Source organism: Heloderma suspectum, chromosome 12, assembly GCF_057233095.1.
Source record: "Heloderma suspectum isolate Gila_16-S chromosome 12, 16-S_ref, whole genome shotgun sequence".
In the NCBI taxonomy this organism is placed as follows: Eukaryota; Metazoa; Chordata; class Lepidosauria; order Squamata; family Helodermatidae; genus Heloderma; species Heloderma suspectum.
Genome location: NC_139469.1, coordinates 15,046,386 through 15,071,039, shown reverse-complemented (window position 1 = coordinate 15,071,039; position 24,654 = coordinate 15,046,386). Strand labels below are relative to the sequence as shown.

The 24,654-nt window shown below is 42.5% G+C and overlaps 1 protein-coding gene across 2 annotated transcripts; it reads left to right on the top strand.

Annotated features, from left to right (window-relative positions):
* The first annotated feature begins 187 nt into the window (after positions 1-187).
* PMS2 (PMS1 homolog 2, mismatch repair system component) lies at positions 188-22,785 on the top strand. 2 transcript variants are annotated; one of them, XM_084818437.1, is made up of 15 exons: positions 188-373; positions 1,897-2,036; positions 2,336-2,422; positions 4,131-4,233; positions 4,471-4,654; positions 6,523-6,690; positions 9,058-9,155; positions 10,561-10,660; positions 10,857-10,941; positions 11,661-11,813; positions 15,628-16,507; positions 17,982-18,149; positions 18,859-18,959; positions 20,901-21,070; positions 21,971-22,785. In XM_084818437.1, exons 1-15 carry the CDS (start codon positions 345-347, stop codon positions 22,112-22,114), a joined length of 2,610 nt encoding a protein of 869 aa, XP_084674563.1. In that variant the 5' UTR covers positions 188-344; the 3' UTR covers positions 22,115-22,785. The 2 variants fall into 2 exon arrangements, with proteins under 2 accessions (XP_084674563.1, XP_084674564.1); XM_084818438.1 differs by having other exon boundaries at positions 188-518.
* The last annotated feature ends 1,869 nt before the right edge of the window (positions 22,786-24,654 follow it).

Sequence of the window (24,654 nt, the reverse complement as noted above, 5' to 3'; positions counted from 1 at the left end):
CGACCCACATGGCTTTCTGCTTCTGCGCGGTAAATGCGGAGACACGTTTCCTCCCCCGCCCCCATCTTTCATTGGTGGAGCAGATTAGCCAATGGAAAGGCGAAGGTTCCGAAAAAGGCTTGGTTGAGGTGATTGGAGGAAAGGCTGTTGTTTACCCAGGATGCACCGGGCGCACTTGGAGGCTTGCGGGGGGCGCTGGGAGAAGAGAGCGGCCGGGGTTGCGCGTCCCTTGTCTGAGGGGGGATTCTGGTGGAGGAGGGCTGAGCGGAGAGCGCTGAGGCGACGGCTGCGCTCGAGCCCCGTGCTTATTACTGAATTCTTTTCTCAGAAAGGTCTCTGGGAAGATGGGCGGGAGAGAAATGAGTCCTGGCCGGTACGCTCGTTTGCATATAATTTCCATTTTGTCGTTGAATTATTTTCAAAATCAGTGAGGCGCAAAAAAAAAAAAAAGGGGGGGGGAGTAGATCCTCTCAGCAGCCCTTGGCTCTAACTAACAACACCATGGAAGTTTCCCCAAGGTAAGCTTGTATAGCATCGCAGCCTGATTTTGTACTGTAGATCCGGGTAGTCCGATCTTTTAATGTATGTGTTGTTACGCCGCTTTGGGAAATGGCTGTTTGAAATAACTCAAGAAATAGGGGCCGACTGCCTTCTTGGAGGGAGAAAGTCGCCGTTGTTCGTTTAGTGACGGTTTGCGTGAAACAGATATTAAGAATGTAGGAAGCTGCCCTGCACAGAGCCAAGCAACAAAGACGAGTTTCCCAAAGAACTGATTCAGACCAAACACTGTAAGTGCAAGGAACCGACCACTGGACTAATAACCGAGTGTTTTTGTGCAAATTGTAATTAGTTCTATTAAATAAATTTTCAACCAACAACATCAGGCCTTACGATTTCACGATTTCACTATATATTTTACAAAGGAGTTGTACCAGACAATCTCCAGTTATATCTGGAAGACTACAAATGTTTAAACAATGTTCAAGCTGCTACAGCTTTAAATGCTGATTTCGAACTACAGCAGCATCATAGGTTCCTTGCGCTTCGTGTTTGATTTGAATCTATCTATACTGAGTCAAACCATTGGTCTGTCTAGCCCAGAATTGTTGACACTGACTGGTAGCAGTGGGTCTCCAGGGTTTCAAGGCAGGAATTTCCCCTACCCTACCTGGAGATGCCAGGGATTGAACTTAGGACCTTCTGCATGTAAAGCAGGGGCTCTACCACTGAGCCAAACCCCTTCATCATATTTTCCTTTGGTGAGTGGGTTGGGAGGGAGGGGAATTGTACTTGATCAGTTGGAGTAAACTTGAAAACAGCCTTATAAATAAGCCCTCAGAAGTTACTAGCCTACAAAGACTAGTCTGCTAAGAGATGAGTGGTCTGTATTTCCATGCTAGGTGCAGAGGAAGGGAAGACCCCTCCTCTGCAACCAGAATGGAAATGTAGGCTACTTTTTTTTTTTAAAGCCTTCTATAGAGAGTGGATCTGTCCCTCCTTTGCCAAGCTGGTTGGTTTCTGTGCTAGTCACAGAGGTAGGGTCTTCCCTTCTTCCATGCCATGGTTAGCATGAAAACCAAGTGGACTGAGAGTGCAAGGTCAGAGATGTCTTCCTCCTCCACCACCCCTCACTCACCTGCATGGAATTTCTGATCACCTTTGGCTACCAGGTGAGTTGTTAAATTCCAGGCTGTTTGGAAATATTTTAAAACCAGCTTCTTATTTTTTAAAGTGTTATTGTGTTATTAAGATTGAGCTTTAGAGGTGCTTGGTTTTCTTAATAAGTATAATAAATATATATTTAAGATTATTGCAGTTAATGTTTTGTAATTTGTACTGTGGCCTGGTGTATTGCCCTAATTGAAAAGCTAACTCCGGTTTTGTTTTTATTTAAAGTGTACAGCCTGCTAAAGCTATCAAGCCAATAGATCATAAATCGGTTCACCAGATCTGTTCAGGACAGGTGGTGCTGAATCTGTGTACTGCAGTGAAAGAACTCGTAGAAAATAGCATAGATGCTGGTGCTACTAGTGTTGGTAAGCTTGCTGTTGTTGGGGTCTTTTTAGCCTTTTCAGGAGCAATATTAGTATTTTTAAACTATACTGCTCTATGCTGGTATTTGAAGGAGGCAAGACCTCAGAATGGAAAATGGAAAACAGAAGAGAAGTAATCAGAAACGCTCTTGACCAAGAATGGACTAACATACATTTAAGGTTAAACGAATTATATATAGAAGGCTACTGTGACGCTGTAAATTAGATGTATAGATTTGATGATGTTTTGTAATCTTTACTTGAAAACTCTTTGATTAACAAATATTCTTTATAATTTGTAGAGGTGAAACTTAAAGGTTATGGAGCAGATCTCATTGAAGTTGCTGATAATGGTTGCGGTGTAGAAGAAGAAAACTTTGCAGGCTTGAGTAAGGTGTCGTTCATGACTTTTTAAATATGCAGATCCAGTATTTCTAGACAAGAACTTAATATCATTATTCCTAGGTACTAATCTCACCTTTTAAATACAGGTTTGGGGTGGTAAGCCAAATCATATAGCACAAACATACCACAGACACAGTGAAGTTGCATTTTTTCCAACCACTTCCTCTGGAAGTAGTACTTTTTTTTTTTATCTCCACTAATAAATATTTCCAATAGCATTCCATTTCACCTTCCAAATACATTTTTTCAAGTCAGCTATATTATGGAGTGAGATATTTGAGAACCAGGGTTGAATGTCCTTGGCCCCACTGCAGATAACGGGATATTCAGCACAATCTACCTATTATGCGGGTTGGAGAGTGGGAGTGGGTATAACTTGAGGCAGAAAGGAAGTGGTGTCCATCTCTCCTGCTTCTCATCCCCACTTTCACCCCTGTTTTCTCTGGCTGGGTTTACATGATCGTGGGGTAAAAGGAGCCATAGTGACTTCTCCCTCCACCCCCGTGTGTGCCGTGTGCGCACTGCTTGTTTACATAATTACCTGCGCTGCAGAGTGGGTTGGCATGCCATCCGAACCTGGTGTGTGGTGCAGTGGGGGTGGCTTTGTACCCACACTATAACCCACGATGTGCAGTAGGGGTTGTGGGGTGGGTACGAAGCCACCCCGCCATGCCATGGGTAATTGTGTGAACAACCAGTGTGCGCACGGGGGAAGGAGGAGAAGCCACGATGGCTTCTTTTACTCCTGCAATTGTGCAAACCCAGTCTCTGTGTAAAGCTGTCTTTGCTCCTTTTGTCCCTGCCAGTCTAACTGGCCTGAGGAATCTGAGGCCAGGGCTGGCAGGGTTGGTGATGGTGGGCTTTTGCTTCTCTGGGAGGGAGCTGCTGACTATTGAGTAAAGTAAGAAGTAGTGTTGCATTCAGAGCAGGACTTTGGGTCAAATGTCTAGGGCCCCCTTTCCACCAAATGAGCGGGAGACCCTAATGCAGCAGTGGCTGGCTTACCACATTTTGAAGTAAGTGAAGTAATGCATATTACCTTTTAAAGAGGGCTGCCCAGTAAGACCATTAAGAACACAATCCAATCTGATCTGCCCTGGTTACTCGTAAGCCTCCGGACTGTAACGCAGAATCGTACCTCCTGCTCTGCATTTTAGCTAGATGGGCAATTTTGCATGTCTAGCAGAGGCTTGTGGGAGAAAAGGAAGCTGGGAATAGCTGGGGATACCTCGTAGCCCCATGTCCCCAGTCTCCTCCCCTCCCTGCCCCTCAGAATGCCCCCTTTCACTCCCTATGAGCTTGCATTTGTGAGCTTGTAGCAGCAGCCAGCACTGTTATTTCCGCACTGGCTGTGAGGGGGTGGGGCAGGGGACAGGGAGCATGGTTTCCTGGCTCTGAGCTCAGAGCCATGTCACTGAAATATCCTGTGTCCCCCAGACGCTGTCTGGGGGGCACAGGATTGCTCTCTAAGTCCAGAGTCTGTAGTTACCTGACTGCATCATTGTTGAGAATACTGACTGTTCGCAAATGGTTTATAAACTAAGAATTCCCCACATTCCAAAAGACACCATAGATATAAAGCATGATACCTCTTAATGGATTGTTAATTATTTTCTCCTGTGGACCATCATATACAATATGTAATTCTTCTTGTTCTCATTCATTCTCCCATTTTTAAAATTTATTCATTAGCTCTAAAACATTATACTTCCAAGATACAAGACTTCTCTGACCTGATACATGTTGAAACCTTTGGCTTCCGAGGGGAAGCTCTGAGTTCCCTATGCGCATTAAGGTAAGATACTTGTTCACAAGTGCAGAGCTCTGGCTAAAGCATTGGGGTGGTGGGGAATCTTATACCGCACAATGCTTTCAACTTCAGCAGGAATTTTAGAGCAGAATGGGAGTCCAAGTAAAAAAAAAAAAAAAGAACGTGTCAGCTTTCAAATTTAAGATTGTTGCATAGGCGCTTTTTTCTTAGCTTGTTAACATTTATTCACTAATAACAAAACCATATGTGTTCTTCCCCCAGTGACGTTTCCATTTTTACTTGCCACAAGTCTGCAAAGGTTGGAACCCGCCTGGTGTTTGACCACAGTGGGAAAATCACTTTGAGAATCCCCTACCCGCGGCAACAGGGGACAACCGTCAGTGTGCAGCAGTTGTTTTGTACGTTGCCAGTGCGGCATAAAGAATTTCAGCGCAACATAAAGAAGGTAGGGATAGCTTACTGGTAATCTTGTTCTTAAGACTGCAAGTAAGGAATCCTTCTGAGGGCCTTAAACAGACTGAAAGTTAGGGCTGTTCAGACTGAATAAAGGTGGGCCTTTGCCAGCATTTGCTGGGTGGTAAAGCAGGATCCAAAAAATAAATACGTGTGAAACTAGTTCAGCTAGGGTAGAGACCTCTGCTTCCTTCATAGATATGCCTTGCTGGAAGTCCTAGATCAGGGGTGTTGACCTCTTTCAGCCCGAATGCTGAATTGAATTTTGGAGAAGCTCTTGAGCGCTGCATTCTAGTGGTGGGCAGGGCCAAAAGGAAAGGCGGTGTGGCCAAAATACCAAAACGTCCAGCATATTTTAGCTTAACGCTCTGACTGCCATTAACTAAGGAGAGACATTTCAACCTTTTAGGAAGGGGGTGGGGCTTGGCCATCTGGGGAACCCCAGAGTGCTGGATTGGGAGCCCAGATGAGCTGGATTTGGCCTGTGGATCTGAGGTTCAACTCCTTGTCCTATGTGGAGAACATTTAGTAGGAACAATTCTTTGGGACCAAGAAAACCTTAATGGGTGGGACCTATGGGCACATTAGACATCATCTATAATAAGATAAATCTGGCCTGACATAAACATGTTATGCTATATAAACACTTAGCGGTAGCTTGATGTGCTTTGACTTTCAGATTGAATGTGCATCTAGATATGTTTTTGTTATAAATTCTGGAGAACTTAACACCTGAATAAAGTACTTTGGTTACCATTCAGTATGTTAACATTTGATTAGAATGCTTTCCAACTAAAAAACAAATCTTTTTTTTTCTAAACTAGGAGATTGCTTAGATCTCCTGTCAAATTTTGTGTGTTATTTTTGTATCGACACATAGTGCCATCTTTAATAAAAAAAGGAACCTAGTTGAACGTGAGCTGTTCAAGAACTGCTGTAAAACTGCCCATTAACCTGCAGTTATTAATGGCTTGTAATAGTAGCATCAACAATAATAATACTTAACATGTATGTGTTTTACATGTAAGACATGAGATTAAACTGGGGGCTTTATAGTTCAAAACTTAGACTTTTATTCATACAGTTCACTGTTGTTGTTCAGTCGTTAAGTTGTGTCTGATTCTTCGTGACCCCATGGACCAGAGCACGCCAGGCCTTCCTGTCCTCCACTCTATCCCGGAGTGTGCTCAAGTTCATGTTCATTGCATTGGTGATGGTATCTAACTATCTCATCCTCTGCTGTCTTCTTCTCCTTTTGCCTTCAATCTTTCCCAGCATCAGGGTCTTTTCCAGTGAGTCTTCTCTTTGCATTAGGTGGCCAAAATATTTGAGCTTCAGCTTCAGTATCTGTCCTTCCAATGAGCACTCAGGGTTGATTTCCTTTAGGATTGACTGATTTGACCTCCTTGCAGTCCAAGGGACTCGTAAGAGTCTTCTCCAGCACCACAGTTTGAAAGCATCAGTTCTTCGGCGCTCAGCCTTCCTTATAGTCCAGCTGTCACAGCCATACGTTACTACTGGGAAAACCATATCTTTGATTATATGAACCTTTGTGGGCAAGGTGATGTCTCTGCTCTTTAATATGCTGTCTAGGTTTGCCATAGCTTTCCTCCCAGGGAGCAAGCGGCTCTCATTCTTTACGTCCAAAACATTCTTTGTGATGAACCTGGCTGGTAAGCCATGAAGTAAAATATGCTTCACAGTGGTGGAGGAAATGGCTTTGATCACAAATACGAATAAATTGAATGAATGAGTTGTGATTTTAAAACAAGTAGGTTTTTAAAAACAAATTCTAAGTAGAATCTTCCTAACTTTATGTATTAGCTAGAAAATAATCATTTTCCTTTTTGTTTTTACTAGGAGTATGCAAAAATGGTTCAGGTATTACAAGCATATTGCATAATTTCAACAGGAGTTCGAATTAACTGCACCAATCAGGTTGGCCAAGGGAAGAAGCAACCTGTGGTATGCACTACTGGGAGCTCAACCTTAAAGGAAAACATTGGAGCAATATTTGGACAAAAACAGGTAATCATAATACCATCGTCATTATCTTTAAAGTAGGTGCTACAATTAATGATAGGAAGAAAATTGCCTCCTCATACCCATAACTTGTGAGATTTTGTTACAATCCAGATAAAAATAAATTTTGTACATTTAGCTTTCTGGTTTTGAATTCATTTGCATAACTTACAGCACAATCCTATATTTGTCTACTCTGAAATAAGTTATGTTTATTTCATTGGCTTACTAGTGGGTAAATAGATATAGGATTGGAGCTGTATTCAGTCATATTTGGATTTTCCAGAATTTCGCATATGATGGGTAAAGGGCACGGGATAAAAGGGGTAGGTGACAGCAGAAAGGGGCAGGTGCTAGGAACACATAGGTCTGGTTCACACTTATCTAGATCCATTTCAATCAAGCTTCAGGCTTGGGCATGGGACAGAAACAGTGTTGGTTGACTAAGTGGATGATATGAGGAGGACTTGGATAGGAGTGAATGCTCCTTCCTTGTTCTCCTCGACCTCTCAGCAGCTTTTGATACCGTTAACCACGGTATCCTCCTGGACGCCTGGAGAGGTTGGGCATTGGAGACAACGTATTATGGTGGTTCCAATCCTTCCTCTCCGGCAGGTACCAGAGGGTAGCGCTGGGAGAAGAGGTTTCGGACCCGTGGCTGCTCACTTATGGGGTGCCACAGGGTTCCATCCTCTCCCTGATGCTATTTAACATCTATGTGAAGCCACTGGGGGCTATCTTCAGGAGGCTTGGGGTGCGGTGTCGTTAATATATGGATGACACGCAGCTCGTTTAGATCTTCACCAGGGTTGGCTGTAGAATCCCTGTCCAAATGTCTGGAGACGGTGAGTGGCTGGATGGGGAGGAATAAGCTGAACCCTGACAAGACTGAGGTACTTTTGGTGGGAAACAAGAGGAGGTTGGGGGGTGTTGACCTGGTGTTGAATGGGGTACGGCTACCCTTGAAAGACCAGGTCCGCAGCCTAGGGGTCATTCTAGACTCCCAGCTGTCCATGGAGGCTCAGGTGTAAGCTGTGAGCCAGACAGTGCTGTACCAACTCCATCTGATATGGCGGCTGCGCCCCTACCTTCCCTACCATCTGCTCCCATCAGTAGTACATGCCCTGGTCTCCTCTTGTCTAGACTACTGTAATACACTCTACGTGGGGTTACCCTTGAAGATGGTTCGGAAGCTGCAGCTGGTGCAGAACATGGCAGCTCACCTGGTTAAAGGCAGCCGCTGGTGTGATCACATCACTCCAGTGCTGAAGGAGTTGCACTGGTTACCAGTTGTTTTCCGGGCCAAATTCAAGGTGTTGGTTTTGACCTTTAAACTCTATACGGTTCCGGCCCAGCCTATTTCAAGGAGTGCCTCCAGCAACACCAGACAGGCTGCTCAACAAGATCAGCCTCAAATGGCCTTCCCTCTGTCCCATCAGCCAGGACAGCTAGGCTGGTGAGGATGAGGGAGAGGGCCTTCTCTGTGGTAGCCCCCACTCTGTGAAACTCCCTCCCTAGGGAACTCCACCATGCCCCCTCTTTAATGAGCTTCCATCACACATTGAAAACGTGGTTGTTCAGGCAGGCATTTGGGGTGGGTTAGGGCGTTTTTAGATGTTTTAATGTGTAACTTTAGTGTTTTAAATTGTACTGTTGTACAGAATGGCTGGGTGACCAACCAGATGGGCGATTAAGAAATTTAATAAAATAAATAAATAGATAACCCACGATATAGGTTGCTGAATTCTGGGTTTTCGTGATGTGTGAACACGGCTATGCTAACAAACCATGCTTTGTTAACCACAAACAACCGAGAAAGGGAACCCATGGTTTGTTGTTAGGTGGCGAACTCTGGATTCTTTAAACCATGGGTTGTCATTATGTGAACCCAGAACGTTGTTCATAGGTTGTTAATGCTAGGCTACAGAGGCAGTGGGCAAGAGCTGTCAAAAAACCCAGATGCACTGTGTACCAATACTGCAGTGCTGCAAAGGCATTTGGGATACAGGGAGGGGGCAAAGGTGAAAGGAAATGGGAAAACAAACCATGGTTTGTCTACCAGACAAACCCTGTGTAGGGTAACAAACTGTGGGTTAAATAAACTATGGGTTAGCATTATGTGCGAAACATAGGCCTGGTTCACACGATCACCATGGCTTAAACAAGCTGCGACGCATGCCAGGCACCATTTTCAAAATTACCTGCCCAGGTGCAGCTTGTTTTGTCATCCGAACCCAGGTGGCATGGCTTGTTGGAGGGGGAAAACAACCCTCAAATAGCCCAACAAGCCACTGTAGCTTGTTTAAGCTGTGGTGATTGTGCAAATCAGATCATAGAAGGTAAGAATCCTAGTAACTACTGTTTATATTCTAGGTGCAAAGCCTGGTTCCTTTTGTTCAGTTACCTCCGAATGATGCTATCTGTGAAGAATATGGCCTGAATTTTTCTGATATGCCAACCAAGTTTTATACGTAAGTAGAAGATTGTAAGCACCCACTATCTGAATAGCTTTCTCATGTTTAGTGACCTAAAAGTTCAAGATCCAAGTGTGTCAGTCACCTCTATTAGTCTTCTTAATTTCCATCCAGGGCCAATTGAGATAATGAACAAAAATGACTGCATTCTTCGTTTATATTAGCATTGGAGACAAAGTTTTAGTAATCAGGCTTAAGTAAAATGAGGCCATGAGAGTCCTGTTTGAAAACCTAGATCATTTTGACAGGCATGTTGGCCATGCTTGGTCAGACAAGCAGAGGATTCAGCTTTCAGCATTGTTTCCCCATAGTTTAAAGGTAATTGGATCAAAAGAATGAACATTATAAGCTGAGTCCTCCATTTAACTTTTATGTTAAAGGAAGTGGGGACAATTATTTTCTTGATATGGGTATACCCACCGTGATAAAATTTGCATGGAGAACCCTGTGGAGAAAGCTCTGAGAATGCAATACTTGTCTCTTAAGAAATGTACCTATGTACCTAGCTTCCTCATTGCATAGCGATGTACCTGTCATATTTCAAGCATTTTTCTGTTTTGCCAAGAGAAGACTGGAAATTATCTCCCAGTTCTCCCCTTTCACTTACACCTTCCTGGATTGTGGAAAGATGCCAGTGACCCATCTCCCTAGGCGCCTCTCTGTATGTGTGTTGTACTTGCCATGTCCGGAGTGTCAAAACTTTGCACTAGAGGCATGCCAACCTCCATATTTATGCCTGAATGGAAGATCAGTTTCCCCTGTCAACTCCTTCCTCTGGTTCCGCCTGTTTCAAAACGAGAATGATTTCCAATGAAAATGTGTTAGTTTCTGAACATTTTGGGTGATGCTTGCTCCTTGCAAGCAGGTCTGAGATGGACAGATCTTTAAGATTGTCTACCTTGGGTTATTTAGAGTTTTGTTTTCTTTTTTTATGAGACCTATTGGTTTTTCTCCCCTTCGTCCCTTTATGTCTTGAGCTGTAATCTTAATAAAGCTTCTTAATTTGGAACCTGGGATTTGACTGCATATTTTTGACAACTCAAAGGTTCTTTCCCCTACATGCCAGATCATGCTTCCATGGTATACACTTCGACCAAGGAGAGTTAAGGGAAAAACAGACTGAATTCAGTGATGACTGGGGAGTTAGAAGGTGGTTGCCCTCCCCCAGGGTGAACATTAACTTGCAACTCATGTAGTTCCTCTTGCTCAACAGTTAGGGTAAATTGAAAGATGGTGGCAGACTTAAGTTGGAGTGTTACAGGTTGACTGTGATCTGATGGCAGCTGGGCATCTCCACAAACCCCAACTTTAGTCTTTTAAAAAATGTGTGTGTCAAATTACACTGCTTTTCTTCTGTTTGTCTTCTGTGGAACCCTATTCTTGACATAATAATTTTAAACAGTATCACAGGGTTTGTTTCCCATTGTGATCATGGCGTTGGGAGAAGCACCACAGACAGACAGTTCTTCTTTATTAACCAGCGGCCATGTGATCCAACAAAGGTACGGTTCTCTCAACTCAAATGGTTTCTTAGTTTTAACTTCTAACTCGAGCATTCAGCCTCTAGTTTATCTTGCCATTCTCAGTATCATAAAAATGGGCAAATTAAGATTTTGATTTTGTTTTACTTAGACTGAATTGCAACAAGCACAAATGGAAATCTGTATATGGTACCTTTTTTTTATCTTTCCTGGTCAGGTTTCCAAAGTTGTGAATGAAGTGTACCACATGTACAATAGACACCAGTATCCATTTATCGTTCTCAACATATGCACAGATTCTGGTGAGTCACACATTTCTCTGAAAAAAAATTGTAAGAATAAATATGTGTGTTGTTGATTAGCATTTGGGGTTAACACCCTGGCTCTAGGCAGTTTGGTTGGAAGTCAATTTCCTTGATTCCAATGGATATTAGTTCTGAGAAGAGTTGCCAGTTGGCACAAACAGACAAAAATACACCAGCCTGGCCTGCTTCTTTCCCTTTAACTGGAATATGATATGCAGAAATCAGCAGGTGAAGATTTTTATGGCATGCGCTTAAGCATCCCTTGCTGATAAAGGGCAGAACTAGTTCAAAGGCTGACAAGCCTGTTTCAAGTAAATGTTTTAGTACTGAGATGTAAGTTGGGGTGTGTGCGTGCGTGTGTGTGTGTGTATCCATCCACTGGGAAGAGTTTTACAGTCTTAAAATTATCCTTCTTGATAGGAAATAAAAAATGCAAAAATTAATTGGGGAAATCAAGAAAGTACTAAATGCAAGCCTGTTTTTTTCTCCGCTGCTGCTACTTTATTTACAGTTTTAGCACAATCATGACCGCAGATATGATGACAAATTCTAAATGAATGGGAGAGCCGTGGGTAAAGTGGCTCTACAGTTGTAATTTTGATATATACTGAAATAAGCAGGACAAAAATGTGTGTGGATTAGAGGGTTTTTTTTCCAGTAGAAAGACGAAAAAATCTCTCTCTCTCCACCATCATTAATGTTGTTTTTGTTTTTAGAATGTGTTGACATTAATGTGACGCCCGACAAAAGGCAAATACTGCTGCAGGAAGAGAAACTTTTATTAGCAATTCTAAAAACTTCAATGATTGGGATGTTTGGCAGTGATGTTAATAAACTTGTCATCAATCAGAAGTTGCCAGATGTTGGAGGTAGGAATGATAGGAATGATGTTTAAATAAAATCCATCTCCATATTGACATAGCAGCTTTTAAGGGTACATGGCTAATTTGTCTGCTGGTCCAAGTAAATCAGCTTAATTGTATTAGGTTACATGCACGGTGAAATCCTATGCATACTTTCTCAAAAGTAAGCCCTGTTGTGTTCAGTGGAGCTTACTAAGTTACCTGGGAGTATTGCAGTCACGTTTAGTAAGCCAAACACAATTTTAATTCTGCAATCCTGTTCTGCAGTCCTAGACACCCTTGCTTGAGAGTAAGTCTCACTGAGCTTAATGGGACAAACTCCTGAGTAGACTTGCAGAATGATTGCATAATCACTGAAGTGATTAATTGCTGCTGTTGTTGTTGTTCAGTCGTTCAGTCGTGTCCGACTCTTCATGACCCCATGGACCATAGCACGCCAGGCCTTCCTGTCCTGCGCTCTCTCCCGGAGTGTGCTCAAGTTCATATTCATTGCATCGGTGATACTATCTAGCCATCTCATCCTCTGCCGTCCCCTTCTCCTTTTGCCTTCAGTCTTTCCCAGCATCAGGGTCTTTTCCAGAGAGTTTTCGCATTAGGTGGCCAAAATATTTCAGCTTCAGCTTCAGGATCTGTCCTTCCAATGAGCACTCAGGGTTGATTTCCTTTAGGATGGACTGATTTGACCTCCTTGCAGTCCAGGGAACTCGTAAGAGTCTTCTCCAGCACCACAGTTCGAAAGCATCAATTCTTCGGCGCTCAGTCTTCCTTATAGTCCATTTCTCACAGCCATACATTACTACTGGGAAAACCATAGCTTTGATTAGATGGACCTTTGTCGGCAAGGTGATGTCTCTGCTTCTTACTATGCTGTCTAGGTTTGCCATAGCTTTCCTCCCAAGGAGCAAGCGTCTTTTAATTTCATGGCTACAATCACCATCTGCGGTGATCTTGGAGCCCAGGAAAGTAAAATCTGTCACTGCTTCCATTTCTTCCCCTTCTATATGCCAGGAAGTGATGGGGCCAGATGCCATGATCTTCATTTTTTTAATGTTGAGTTTCAAACCAGCTTTTGCACTCTCCTCTTTCACCCTCAACAAGAGGCTCTTGAGATCCTCTTCGCTTTCTGCCATTAGCGTGGTATCGTCTGCATATCGGAGGTTGTTGATAATTCTCCCAGCAATCTTAATTCCGACCTGTGATTCATCCAACCCGGCATTTCTCATGATGTACTCTGCATATAAGTTAAATAAGCAGGGTGACAATATGCAGCCTTGTCATACACCTTTCCCAATTTTGACCCACTCGGTTGTTCCATGTCCAGTTCTTACGGTTGCTTCTTGACCCTCGTACAGGTTTCTCAGGAGACAGGTAAGGTGGTCTGGTATTCCCATCACTTTAAGAATTTGCCACAGTTTGTTGTGATCCACACATTCAAAGGCTTTAGCGTAGTCAATGAAGCAGAAATAGACGTTTTTCTGGAATTCTCTTGCTTTCTCCATGATGCAGCGAATGTTGGCGATTTGATCTCTAGTTCCTCTGCCTCTTCGAAACCCCGCTTGTACTTCCGGTAGTTCTCGGTTCGCATACTGCTGAAACCTAGCTTGTAGGATTTTGAGCATCACCTTGCTGGCATGTGAAATGAGCGCAATTGTGTGGTAGTTTGAACACTCTTTGGCGTTGCCCTTCTTTGGAATTGGAATGTAAACTGACCTTTTCCAGTCTTGCGGCCATTGTTGAGTGTTCCAAATTTGTTGGCATATTGAATGCAGCACTTTAACAGCATCATCTTTTAGGATTTTAAATAGCTCAGCTGGAATACTGTCATCTCCGCTAGCTTTGTTGTTACTAATGCTTGCTAAGGCCCACTTGACTTCACTCTCGAGGATGTCCGGCTCAAGTTCAGTGACTGCACTCTCCTGGCTATCAGGGACATTCAGATCTTTCCTGTATAGTTCTTCTGTGTATTCTTGCCACCTCTTCTTAATCTCATCTGCTTCTGTGCGGTCCCTGCCTTCTTTGTCCTTTATCATGCCCGTCTTTGCACAAAACGTTCCCTTGAGATCTCCAATTTTCTTGAAGAGATCTCTAGTCTTTCCCATTCAGTTGTTTTCCTCGATTTCTTTGCATTGTTCATTTAAGAAGGCCTTCTTGTCTCTCCTTGCAATTCTCTGGAACTCTGCATTCAGTTGGATATATCTTCCCCTTTCTCCCTTGCTTTTCGGTTCCCTTCTTTTGTCAGCTACTTGTAAAGCCTCATCAGACAGCCACTTGGCTTTCTTGCACTTCTTTTTCTTTGGGATACATTCCGTTGCTGCCTCCTGAACAATGTTACGGACCTCCGTCCATAGTTCCTCAGGCACTCTGTCTATCAGGTCTAATCCCTGAAATCTATTCCTCACCTCCACTGTATATTCATAAGGGATATGATTTAGGTCATACCAGAATGGTTTAGTGGTTTTCCCTACGTTCTTCAATTTAAGCCGAAATTTTGCAACAAGAAGCTCATGATCTGAGCCACAGTCAGCTCCAGGTCTTGTTTTTACTGACTGTATAGAGCTTCTCCATCTTTGGCTGCAAAGGACATAATCAATTTGATTTTGATATTGACCATCTGGTGATGTCCAAGTGTAGAGTCGTCTCTTGTGCTGTTGAAAAGAGTGTTTGCTATGATCAGCGTGTTCTCTTGGCAAAACTCTATTAGCTTTTGTCCTGCTTCATTTTGTACACCCAGGCCATGCCTGCCTGTTATCCCGGTGATTTCTTGACTTCCTACTTTAGCATTCCAATCCCCTATGATGAAGAGGACATCTTTGTTTGGTGTTAGTTCTAGAAGGTGTTGTAGGTCTTCATAGAACCGATCAACCTCAGCTTCTTCGGCATCAGTGGTTGGACTTGAATTACTGTGATGTTGAATGGTTTGCCTTGGATTCGTACTGAGATCATTCTATCGTTTTTGAGATTGTACCCCAGTACTGCTTTTCCCACCCTTTTGTTGACTATGAGTGCTACTCCATTTCTTCTAAGGGATTCTTGCCCACAGTAGTAGATATGATGGTCACCTGAATTAAATTCGCCCATGCCTGTCCATTTTAGTTCGCTGATTCCCAAGATGTCGATGTTCAATCTGGCCATCTCACGTTTGACCACCTCCAGCTTACCTTGATTCATTGATCTTACATTCCAGGTTCCTAAACAATATTGTTCTTTACAGCATCGGATTTTCTTTTCACCACCAGACACATCCACAGCTGAGTGTCCTTTCGGCTTTGGCCCAGCCGCTTCACTCTTTCTGGCGCTACTTGGAAATACCCTCTGCTCTTCCCCAGTAGAATATTGGACACCTTCCGACCTGAGGGTCTCATCTTCCGGCGTCATCTCTTTTAGCCTTGTGATACGTTCCATGGGGTTTTCTTGGCAAGAATACTGGAGTGGGTTGGCATTTCCTTCTCCAGTGGACCACATTTTGTCAGAACTCTCCGCCATGACCTGTCCGTCTTGGGTGGCCCTGCACGGCATAGCTTATGGCTTCACTGAGTTACGCAAGCCCCTTCGCCACAACAAGGCAGTGATCCATGAAGGGGCTTAATTGCTGTACCTTTCCAATATTTAAGATATCATTAACTAGCCGATAGGAATTCCTTTATTCTGCTTTATATGAACTAGAGCTCCGCATTTCCACAACCTGTCTGTGGTTTGTGCGCCCCCTGACTGTTCTTTCTATGAATAGAGCATCTGAGTCCATTATTAGAGTCTTGATATATTCCTGTATGTTAATTCTTAAATTGCAACTTAAAGCTGTTCTCTCCTTGTCCTTTCTTAGGAAACTTTAAAATGGTGCTTCGAAATGAGGCAGAAACACCTATCTGTAAAACATCGTTTGATTCCTTGCCTCAGAATCTGAGTGGAAAAGCAAAAATAGCAATGACTGTAGCCAGACTTAGGGAATCCTTCTCTCTTCCCCAAGTAAAAAAAAAGACCACTTTTCAGAGTGCTGAAAATAACAAACAGCAACGCAGTTCTCCAGGTCAGAGAAAACTTCTGACATTTTTTAACATTTTGGATTCTCCAAATAAGAAGACTGCCTCTAGCAAGGAAGCTGAGGGTGGAGGTGAGATGGATTCAAGTGCATCCATCCCGGCTGGTAGAAATTTCAAGAAAACAGCAGAAGATACAGATTCTGGTTGTGGTAGTGCCTCGACAGAGTCAGATGTGGGTTTAAGCACTCCGGATCTCGGTAGCTGTTTCAGCTGTGAAAGTGCAGTTAGCTCCCCTGAAGAAGAAAGCCAGGTTTTCAGAGAAGAAATTCAAAGCGGTGGTATTGAGATTAGGGGGCAGTTCTGTGGAGCAGAACATGAATCAAACCCAGACAAACGGAGTGGGTTATCCCAACAGGCCAACAGTTCATCTCCCAAAGTGAAACGTCTTAAGATCAGCCAGTCCTTTTCAAAGGTAGCCAATTCAACAGAGACAAAAGAAGTTCAGGATTCTGTAGTCCTACCATCGCAGTACGATATACCTATGGAAGTGAAAAAGAGAACCATACCACTGGAGTTCTCTCTGAGCACGCTGACAGACAGAATAAAGAAGCTAATTCAGCAGCAGGAAACGAAAGCAGAAATGTTGAATTACAGAAAATTTAGGGCGAAAATTAGTCCAGGAGAAAATGAAACGGCCGAGAATGAATTAAGAAAAGAAATAAGGTATTTGCCTCTGCCTCTTTAATTTCTCTGTTAGCCAGTGTCTGGTTGGGGAGTAGGGGTACTTAATATTCAAGAACTGCTATAGCCCTGGGATCAGAATAGCAAAACTTAAGTTTTGGCTGTGGCTGGGAATTCATCCCTGAAGTAGGGGAACCTCTTTCCCATCCACCGCAAGCCATAACTTCCCATCCTAGGCCTTCATGCAAAACTCCTTTCATGTGCATCTGGAGCTCTCATGTGAGCAGGGGCTTCCTTTTGTGCTTCAGTGTGAGGGACAGTTTTGCATCATATAGTGGGGATGTGCATGCAGGTCAGCCCTTAACATGAAGATGAATGGGGAAGCTTCTCAGAAGCCACTGCGATGCTCTCTGGAGCAAGCTGCTAGTCTTTTAAGGGAACTGTCCTTGCTTCCAGCTTGTGGCACAAGTATGGCCTGAGTTGTGTGCATCGATGAAGAGCTAGGGAGGTTGGGGAGACTTAGTCCTGCTTAGAGCTGGACATTCTAGCTTTGTGGGTCCCTACTTTTTAATAATTTGGCAAACATGTGCTCTCAACAGTCATAAAGAAAATCATTGCAAGATTAATCCTGCAGAGCAGTGTTGCATTTCTGACATGCACCCCTCTCCACCCGATGGCAGATATAAATAAGCAGCAAGGGTAAACGGTTTGTGTTTCATTGTTAGGCTCTGAAAATGCTCATCTGATCAGTAAGTTGTCATTAAAAAAATCCACAGTGTATAGCCAATTTAACAAATGCTACTGGTGAACCTTGAGATTCTAGTTCTAAAGATCTCCCCAGTCCTTCTTAACATTGCACTCTCTTCTGTATAGGCTGACTAGCCATTCTGTAACATCAGAATGTTGCCAATAGAAGTGTAAGCCAATGGAAGTGTATCTCTTTTGCCTAATAAAGGCCCACTGTGACACTGGAACAAATCAACCACTTGCTTCTCCACAACCCTTGCAGCCAATGGGTTGTGAATATGCTAGTAGAACCACTAAAGCATAGTGGCTAAGAGTGAGCTGTGAACCAGGAAATCCCTGGTTCAGATCTCCCTTTAAAATCCTAGCAGCTTGCTTCAGAGAGATGGCCTTAGGTAAGCCACTATCTGTCACCCTCATCCTCTTGCCATCTTTAATAAAGAGGAAATACTGCTGACCAACCTTATAGGATTGTTGTGAGGTTTACTGAGATAATATATGTGAAGAGCTTTAAATACTTAAAAAAGGCAAGTATTTACATATACTATAACAACATTGATGAAGAGAACCTTCATAGATATGTCAACGCATGTCGTAGAAGAGATTTCAGCTCTCTTGCCTTTTTTAGTGTTTGTTTTCTTGTCGGGGATAAAATGCTCATGTATAAAGTGCTTCATAGTAAGTAGTGGAGTTTGTGTGGAGAGACTTTGCCCTTAAACATAAGTACATGAAGGATCCTTTATCCTGCTTATTTTCTCCCCTCTATATACAGTAAAGAGATGTTTGCTAAAATGGATGTCATTGGCCAGTTCAATTTAGGATTTATAATAACCAAGCTGAACTCTGACCTCTTCATAATTGATCAGCATGCTTCAGATGAGAAATACAACTTTGAGATACTACAAGAGCACACTGTTCTGCAGGGGCAGAAGCTTATCACGTAAGTGTCTTTTGGGAGGATAAAGTGTCTGAGATGAGCCCAGCGCAGTCAGTGAAGGTCCTCCCATCACTACCAGTTTTATTGCTTTTTACTGTATGCTGTGGATGTACAAAGCAGGATTATTTAAGTATTAAATAATATCAGTAAGTTTTAGCGGAATGATAGTGATTCGATAAACCTATTTTTACATTTGTGCCTTTTTAGAGAAGCATCTGCTTGGAATGGCGTGAGATGTGGCTAAAAACGATAACAAGACCCTTTGGATGGAAATGGATTCCATACATAATCAGACTAGAATTAAATAGTAAAAATCAACCACTTGACATGATGGATTTTACAGTATTTGAAATATTCATGTTTAGTTACCTTTATATTCCAAGTTGCTGTGGATATTGGACTTAATATGAGAATGGGATCTCTGTTCTCTGATGCATAAAAGGCTAGGCTAGACTAGGTTACCTGAATCCCTTGCTCTGGGCTTGAGACATGACTGTTAATAAATGTAAAAAACAAGGAAAGTGTTAAGCATTTCACTGTGAAGTATATGTTAAATAATCTCTTGACCCTTCAAAAGAGATTAGCTTATGTCAGAATGTGTCTAGAGAAAAGTGAACTTGATCAAGGCCATATAGATTGACCATTCAATTGTCACCCTAACTTCAGACACAACTGTGTTTTTTTCTGTGTGTCCCCCCCCCCACTTTTTCAGGCCTCAGAATCTTAATTTAACTGCTGTAAATGAAAGTATATTGATGGAAAACCTGGAAATCTTCAGAAAAAATGGATTTGATTTTAAAATTGATGGACATGGTAAGTTCCTGCCTAAAATTCTTACCAGTTTTTGAAGGAGAATAGGATGCAAACCATAACATCAAGCTAATACATTGAATGCAAAGAACTGCACAAGTTCCCATGCCCAAGGGTCAGTGTGTGTGTTTGTATGTTTTTTCTCTCTCACACTCGCACATACCTATCTACGTCTCTTAGGAAACTGAAAGGACTTTAAAAATAGTTCTGTGGTATTTGAGCATGGCCAGGTTCTTGGGGAAACTTAAAGTAGCTCTTTGGATCCTAGCCTGACAGAATACCCACCCCCCCATCTGCAATCATCTTTATGTCATATGCCACTTCTCGTAATTGTTAATCCATATGCAGAGCTCTGGTGTGTGTATAAGAGTGTTGTGCAAACACATGCACTCCCTTCTCCTCATAGTTGAGGAAAACTCCAGCAATTGCAATGGGATGGAACAGCTTATAGAGATGTTCCATTCCATTGATGTGAATGGGGCACAGTTGCTTATACAGCCATCCTTCATAGCCTCTCAGATGTGCTGAAACCACTGGATCATTAATGTAGAATAGTGACCCAGTTCTCATCTCCAGCTGTCTTAATTTTTTAACTTCCAAGGGCAGTCACTAGACACAACACTAGTTGCTTATCTGTTAGCCTTTATCTTTACTGTTTTCCTTCTTATAGAAAGATGTTAGAACTCCAGCAAAGGAGCTGGCACATGAGATTCCATGGTGGTTCTTTCTTCAAATTGCATCTTAGGTGGAGTGAGAGCCAATTCATATCTTTGGCCCTTACTCCCATTAAGATTCAAGTAATAGCAATGGCTTGACACTTTCTTCCCATAGGGTTATGCAGTATGAAATAAGGAACTAAGGATGCAATCCTATGCAGGTTTAGATAGAAAAAAGTCCTACAACTCCCAGCATTCCCCAGCTAGCATGGCTGGCTGGGGAATGCTGGGAGTTGTAGGATTTTCTTCTGTCTAAACCTGCATAGGATTGTGCCCTAAGTGGGTGTGCCCAGTACTGTGGTTCCTTCCACAACAGTGTTGCCTACCAGGGGGGAGCAATTGGCATTCAGGTGGGATATAACCTGTTCATTATGGTTCCTTCATCCATATGTTACTGGAGCATCATGGGATGAAGCAAGCCACGAGAAAGTGACTCTTGTGCTGCTAAAGTAACATATGAAACAGTCCTGAGAGCAACTTCAGATGCAAGGTAATTTCTTTGTATTTCTTCACACTTGCTGTTTCTCCACATCTCTTTTTCTCTCTCTTGTCTCATAAGAACAGAAGTTTCAGTCAGTTTCTACCTCCTATTCCCATAACATATGCAAACTTCTGATGAAGGAACACTGTGTATCTCTGGAGGGGCTGGGGTGTGAAAGTTCTATTTCAGACGAGATAGAGATGTGAAAGAACAGGAAGTGAAACAATTGTGTTAACTGTTTCTCCTGCAATGATGTCATGACCAAAACTACTTTTACTGCATGCAGACCCATCTGGTATCAAAACCTGTGTTGTACTCTTTGATAGATCATATTAAAAACTGATTGTCTCAGCTTCATATTTCTAAGATATACATTATTCAATTTTTAAATCCTTATTAAGCAATAAAACTACAAAAAATCAATGTCAAAGTAAAACATGATACAACTTTACAATTATATCTGGGATAGCCTCTATTTTTAAACAGCCCCTTTAACTGACTTACTGACAGACCCATACACACACACGCACCCCCCCACACACTCACTATGCCCAACTGATGCTGTTTTGTTACATTAAAAGCATAAAAGTCTAGGTGAACATCTTAAAGTACAAATTTTAGATTACAAGTGGGGAATTATGATCAATTTAAAATAAACATGAATAATTTGTGTGATGTTAAAAAAAATCCCTTTTTACCTTTATGATGATACATTGGCTATTAAATCATTATTATAACGTCTTCCAGCTCCAGTAACCCAAAGAGTTAAGCTCATTTCTTTACCAACAAGCAAAAACTGGACTTTTGGTCCACAAGATATAGAGGAGTTAATATTCATGCTAAGCGATTCCCCAGGAGTGATGTGCAGGCCTTCCAGAGTAAGACAGATGTTTGCTTCTCGAGCATGTAGAAAGTCTGTAAGTACTGCAATTGCTGTAATTATTCAGCAGCTTGTGAATATATTGTATACTCTCTGTTTTGTATTTTTTCAATGTTTTTCTGTTTTTTAAATTTTTTGTTGCAGGATGGCTAAATGACAACCTAGCCATTCACACTGCCTATTTAATGTTTATCATGCACAGTTTGCTTGCTTTTGAATTAATGGGTAGCATTGCCTCTCCAGGTTTATCTGTGAAGATCATGAAGCAGCTTGAAGGGGCAAGATGACAGCAGAAGGAGGGCTACTATCTTTTCTTTGCTTTGCAGGGATTAGTAATTTATCAACTGTAGGTCCCTGGCCCAAGTCTGCTGCCACCACCCTTATTAATTTACAGGTGAAAAAGCAGTAGGGAGAAAAGTGGTATTTGACAGCAAAACTGGCTGGGCAATTCTCTTTAGGGAATGTAGATTGAAGTGCTGGCCCTCCACCCCTTGCTGCCTTCTCAGAGTGACCTGCCAGGAAAGCTAGTTGCTGACCAGGGCATCACCAGCCATCTTCTAAGTAAGGTGCCAAACCTGCTTTGGGCTCTACCACTTCAGAATGTTGTTGGGGTTCCCAGGCTTGAATGTTCCTTCATACCATAAATAAATCCTTGCATTTAACAGGGAGAAGGCTACTCTAGTAACCTTTCTCCTGACACACTAATCTTCTGTGTGCAGGGGATGCTTTTTTGTATGGAAGAGCATTCAGGTATGTTGAACCCTAACCTGCAGTCCTGAAGTGGTACAATGCAGATACAGTAAGAACTGAGCCACAGTGTCCTTGGAGGGAAGTTCCTTTTAAGATGAAAGAAGTGGAATGGTGGTACACAGTCAACTAAAATTAGAAGACAATAGTACTCAGTGTTGTATGTATTTTTTGTCTTTTTCTTCCACAGGTGATGGTTGGAACAGCACTTAACGTAAAAGAGATGAAGAAACTGATCACCCACATGGGTGAAATTGAGCACCCTTGGAATTGTCCACATGGAAGACCTACAATAAGGCATATAGCCAATCTAGACCTGATTTCACAAGAATAACAAGCCCTTATTCATGTTTAATTAGAATATATGACCATTGATTTTGTTGTGAATGCTATTGTGACCGTTGTTTTTTTAGAATCCCAGTTTATCATGAAACTTTCCTTAGTTTTGCCAGACTAAAAGCTCAAATAACCATTCTGTGTTGTAAAGGGATAGCAACTTTATCAAATGGACAGGCAGGCCCTCAGAGTGATTACAAAGATGTGTGAATGAGTTAAAACTTGTCAATCTCCTCCTTCCCTACAACATGCCAAGTCATAGGATCTTCAAATCGATGGAAATGTTGCATCATGACATCAGTACAAATCCAAGGACATTTGCCTTGCAAACAGTGCAAGTGAACTGCCATTAAGTTCCTCTCCAAGACCCTTTGAGTACTCTTTGTGGGAAATAGAGTAATCCAGCACCTCTTGAATTTTGACAACCCAAGAAACTGCCTATTCTGTCTATTGGTCCAGCTCTGCCTCCATTTGTGCTTTCAGGGAATGATTCACTAGCCATTTATACCAGTATAGTTGCATTGCAGTAGTAACACGCTATAAACATTTTTCTCTTCTCAGAGAACCCTGTATATAGAAGAAATTACATGTACATACATTCTTACCTTGAGTGGCTTCATGGTTTTACAGCAGATTTTAAAAATAAAAGTTTTTTTATATGTAAAAGTTCTTCAAGTTTTCACTGAATGGTTTGCCCACAAAATGCATTATGGCGTGTCTTCAGTTTCCTCCTTTACTTATATCACAAACACTTATACCAGATGTCAGCTTTTTAGGAATTCACTATCATGGAATTCTAGTAACTAGAGAGAGAAAAACCTTAGATCATTTCCCCCCAGTATTAATCACAATTTTAAGTAGATTTTCCTAATAGTGAATTCATGTTAAACTAAAAGCATATGTCTGGTGTAATCTATGGTATGGGCTGTGAGGAACCTTATGACAGGAGGAAGAGATGGATTGTGGATAGAAAGGAATAGACTCCTGAGTATTTGGGCTTGTTACATCTGTCGTTCAGTCGTGTCCGACTCTTCGTGACCCCATGGACCATAGCACGCCAGGCCTTCCTGTCCTGCGCACTCTCCCGGAGTGTGCTCAGGTTCATATTCATTGCATCGGTGATGCTATCTAGCCATCTCATCCTCTGCCGTCCCCTTCTCCTTTTGCCTTCAGTCTTTCCCAGCATCAGGGTCTTTTCCAGAGAGTTTTCTCTTCGCATTAGGTGGCCAAAATATTTCAACTTCAGCATCTGTCCTTCCAATGAGCACTCGGGGTTGATTTCCTTTAGGATGGACTGATTTGACCTCCTTGCAGTCCAGGGGACTCGTAAGAGTCTTCTCCAGCACCACAGTTCGAAAGCATCAATTCTTCGGCGCTCAGCCTTCCTTATAGTCCAGCTCTCACAGCCATACATTACTACTGGGAAAACCATAGCTTTGATTAGACGGACCTTTGTCGGCAAGGTGATGTCTCTGCTTCTTACTATGCTGTCTAGGTTTGCCATAGCTTTCCTCCCAAGGAGCAAGCGTCTTTTAATTTCATGGCTACAGTCACCATCTGCGGTGATCTTGGAGCCCAAGAAAGTAAAATCTGTCACTGCTTCCATTTCTTCCCCTTCTATATGCCAGGAAGTGATGGGGCCAGATGCCATGATCTTCGTTTTTGTAATGTTGAGTTTCAAACCAGCTTTTGCACTCTCCTCTTTCACCCTCAACAAGAGGCTCTTTAGATCCTCTTCACTTTCTGCCATTAGGGTGGTATCGTCTGCATATCGGAGGTTGTTGATAATTCTCCCAGCAATCTTAATTCCGACCTGTGATTCATCCAACCCGGCATTTCTCATGATGTACTCTGCATATAAGTTAAATAAGCAGGGTGACAATATGCAGCCTTGTCATACACCTTTCCCAATTTTGACCCACTCGGTTGTTCCATGTCCAGTTCTTACTGTTGCTTCTTGACCCTCGTACAGGTTTCTCAGGAGACAGGTAAGGTGGTCTGGTATTCCCATCACTTTAAGAATTTGCCACAGTTTGTTGTGATCCACACAATCAAAGGCTTTAGCGTAGTCAATGAAGCAGAAATAGACGTTTTTCTGGAATTCTCTTGCTTTCTCCATGATGCAGCGAATGTTGGCGATTTGATCTCTAGTTCCTCTGCCTCTTCGAAACCCCGCTTGTACTTCCGGTAGTTCTCGGTTCGCATACTGCTGAAGCCTAGCTTGTAGGATTTTGAGCATCACCTTGCTGGCATGTGAAATGAGCGCAATTGTGCGGTAGTTTGAACACTCTTTGGCATTGCCCTTCTTTGGAATTGGAATGTAAACTGACCTTTTCCAGTCTTGCGGCCATTGCTGAGTGTTCCAAATTTGTTGGCATATTGAATGCAGCACTTTAACAGCATCATCTTTTAGGATTTTAAATAGCTCAGTTGGAATACTGTCATCTCCGCTAGCTTTGTTGTTACTAATGCTTGCTAAGGCCCACTTGACTTCACTCTCGAGGATGTCCGGCTCAAGTTCAGTGAGCGCACTCTCAT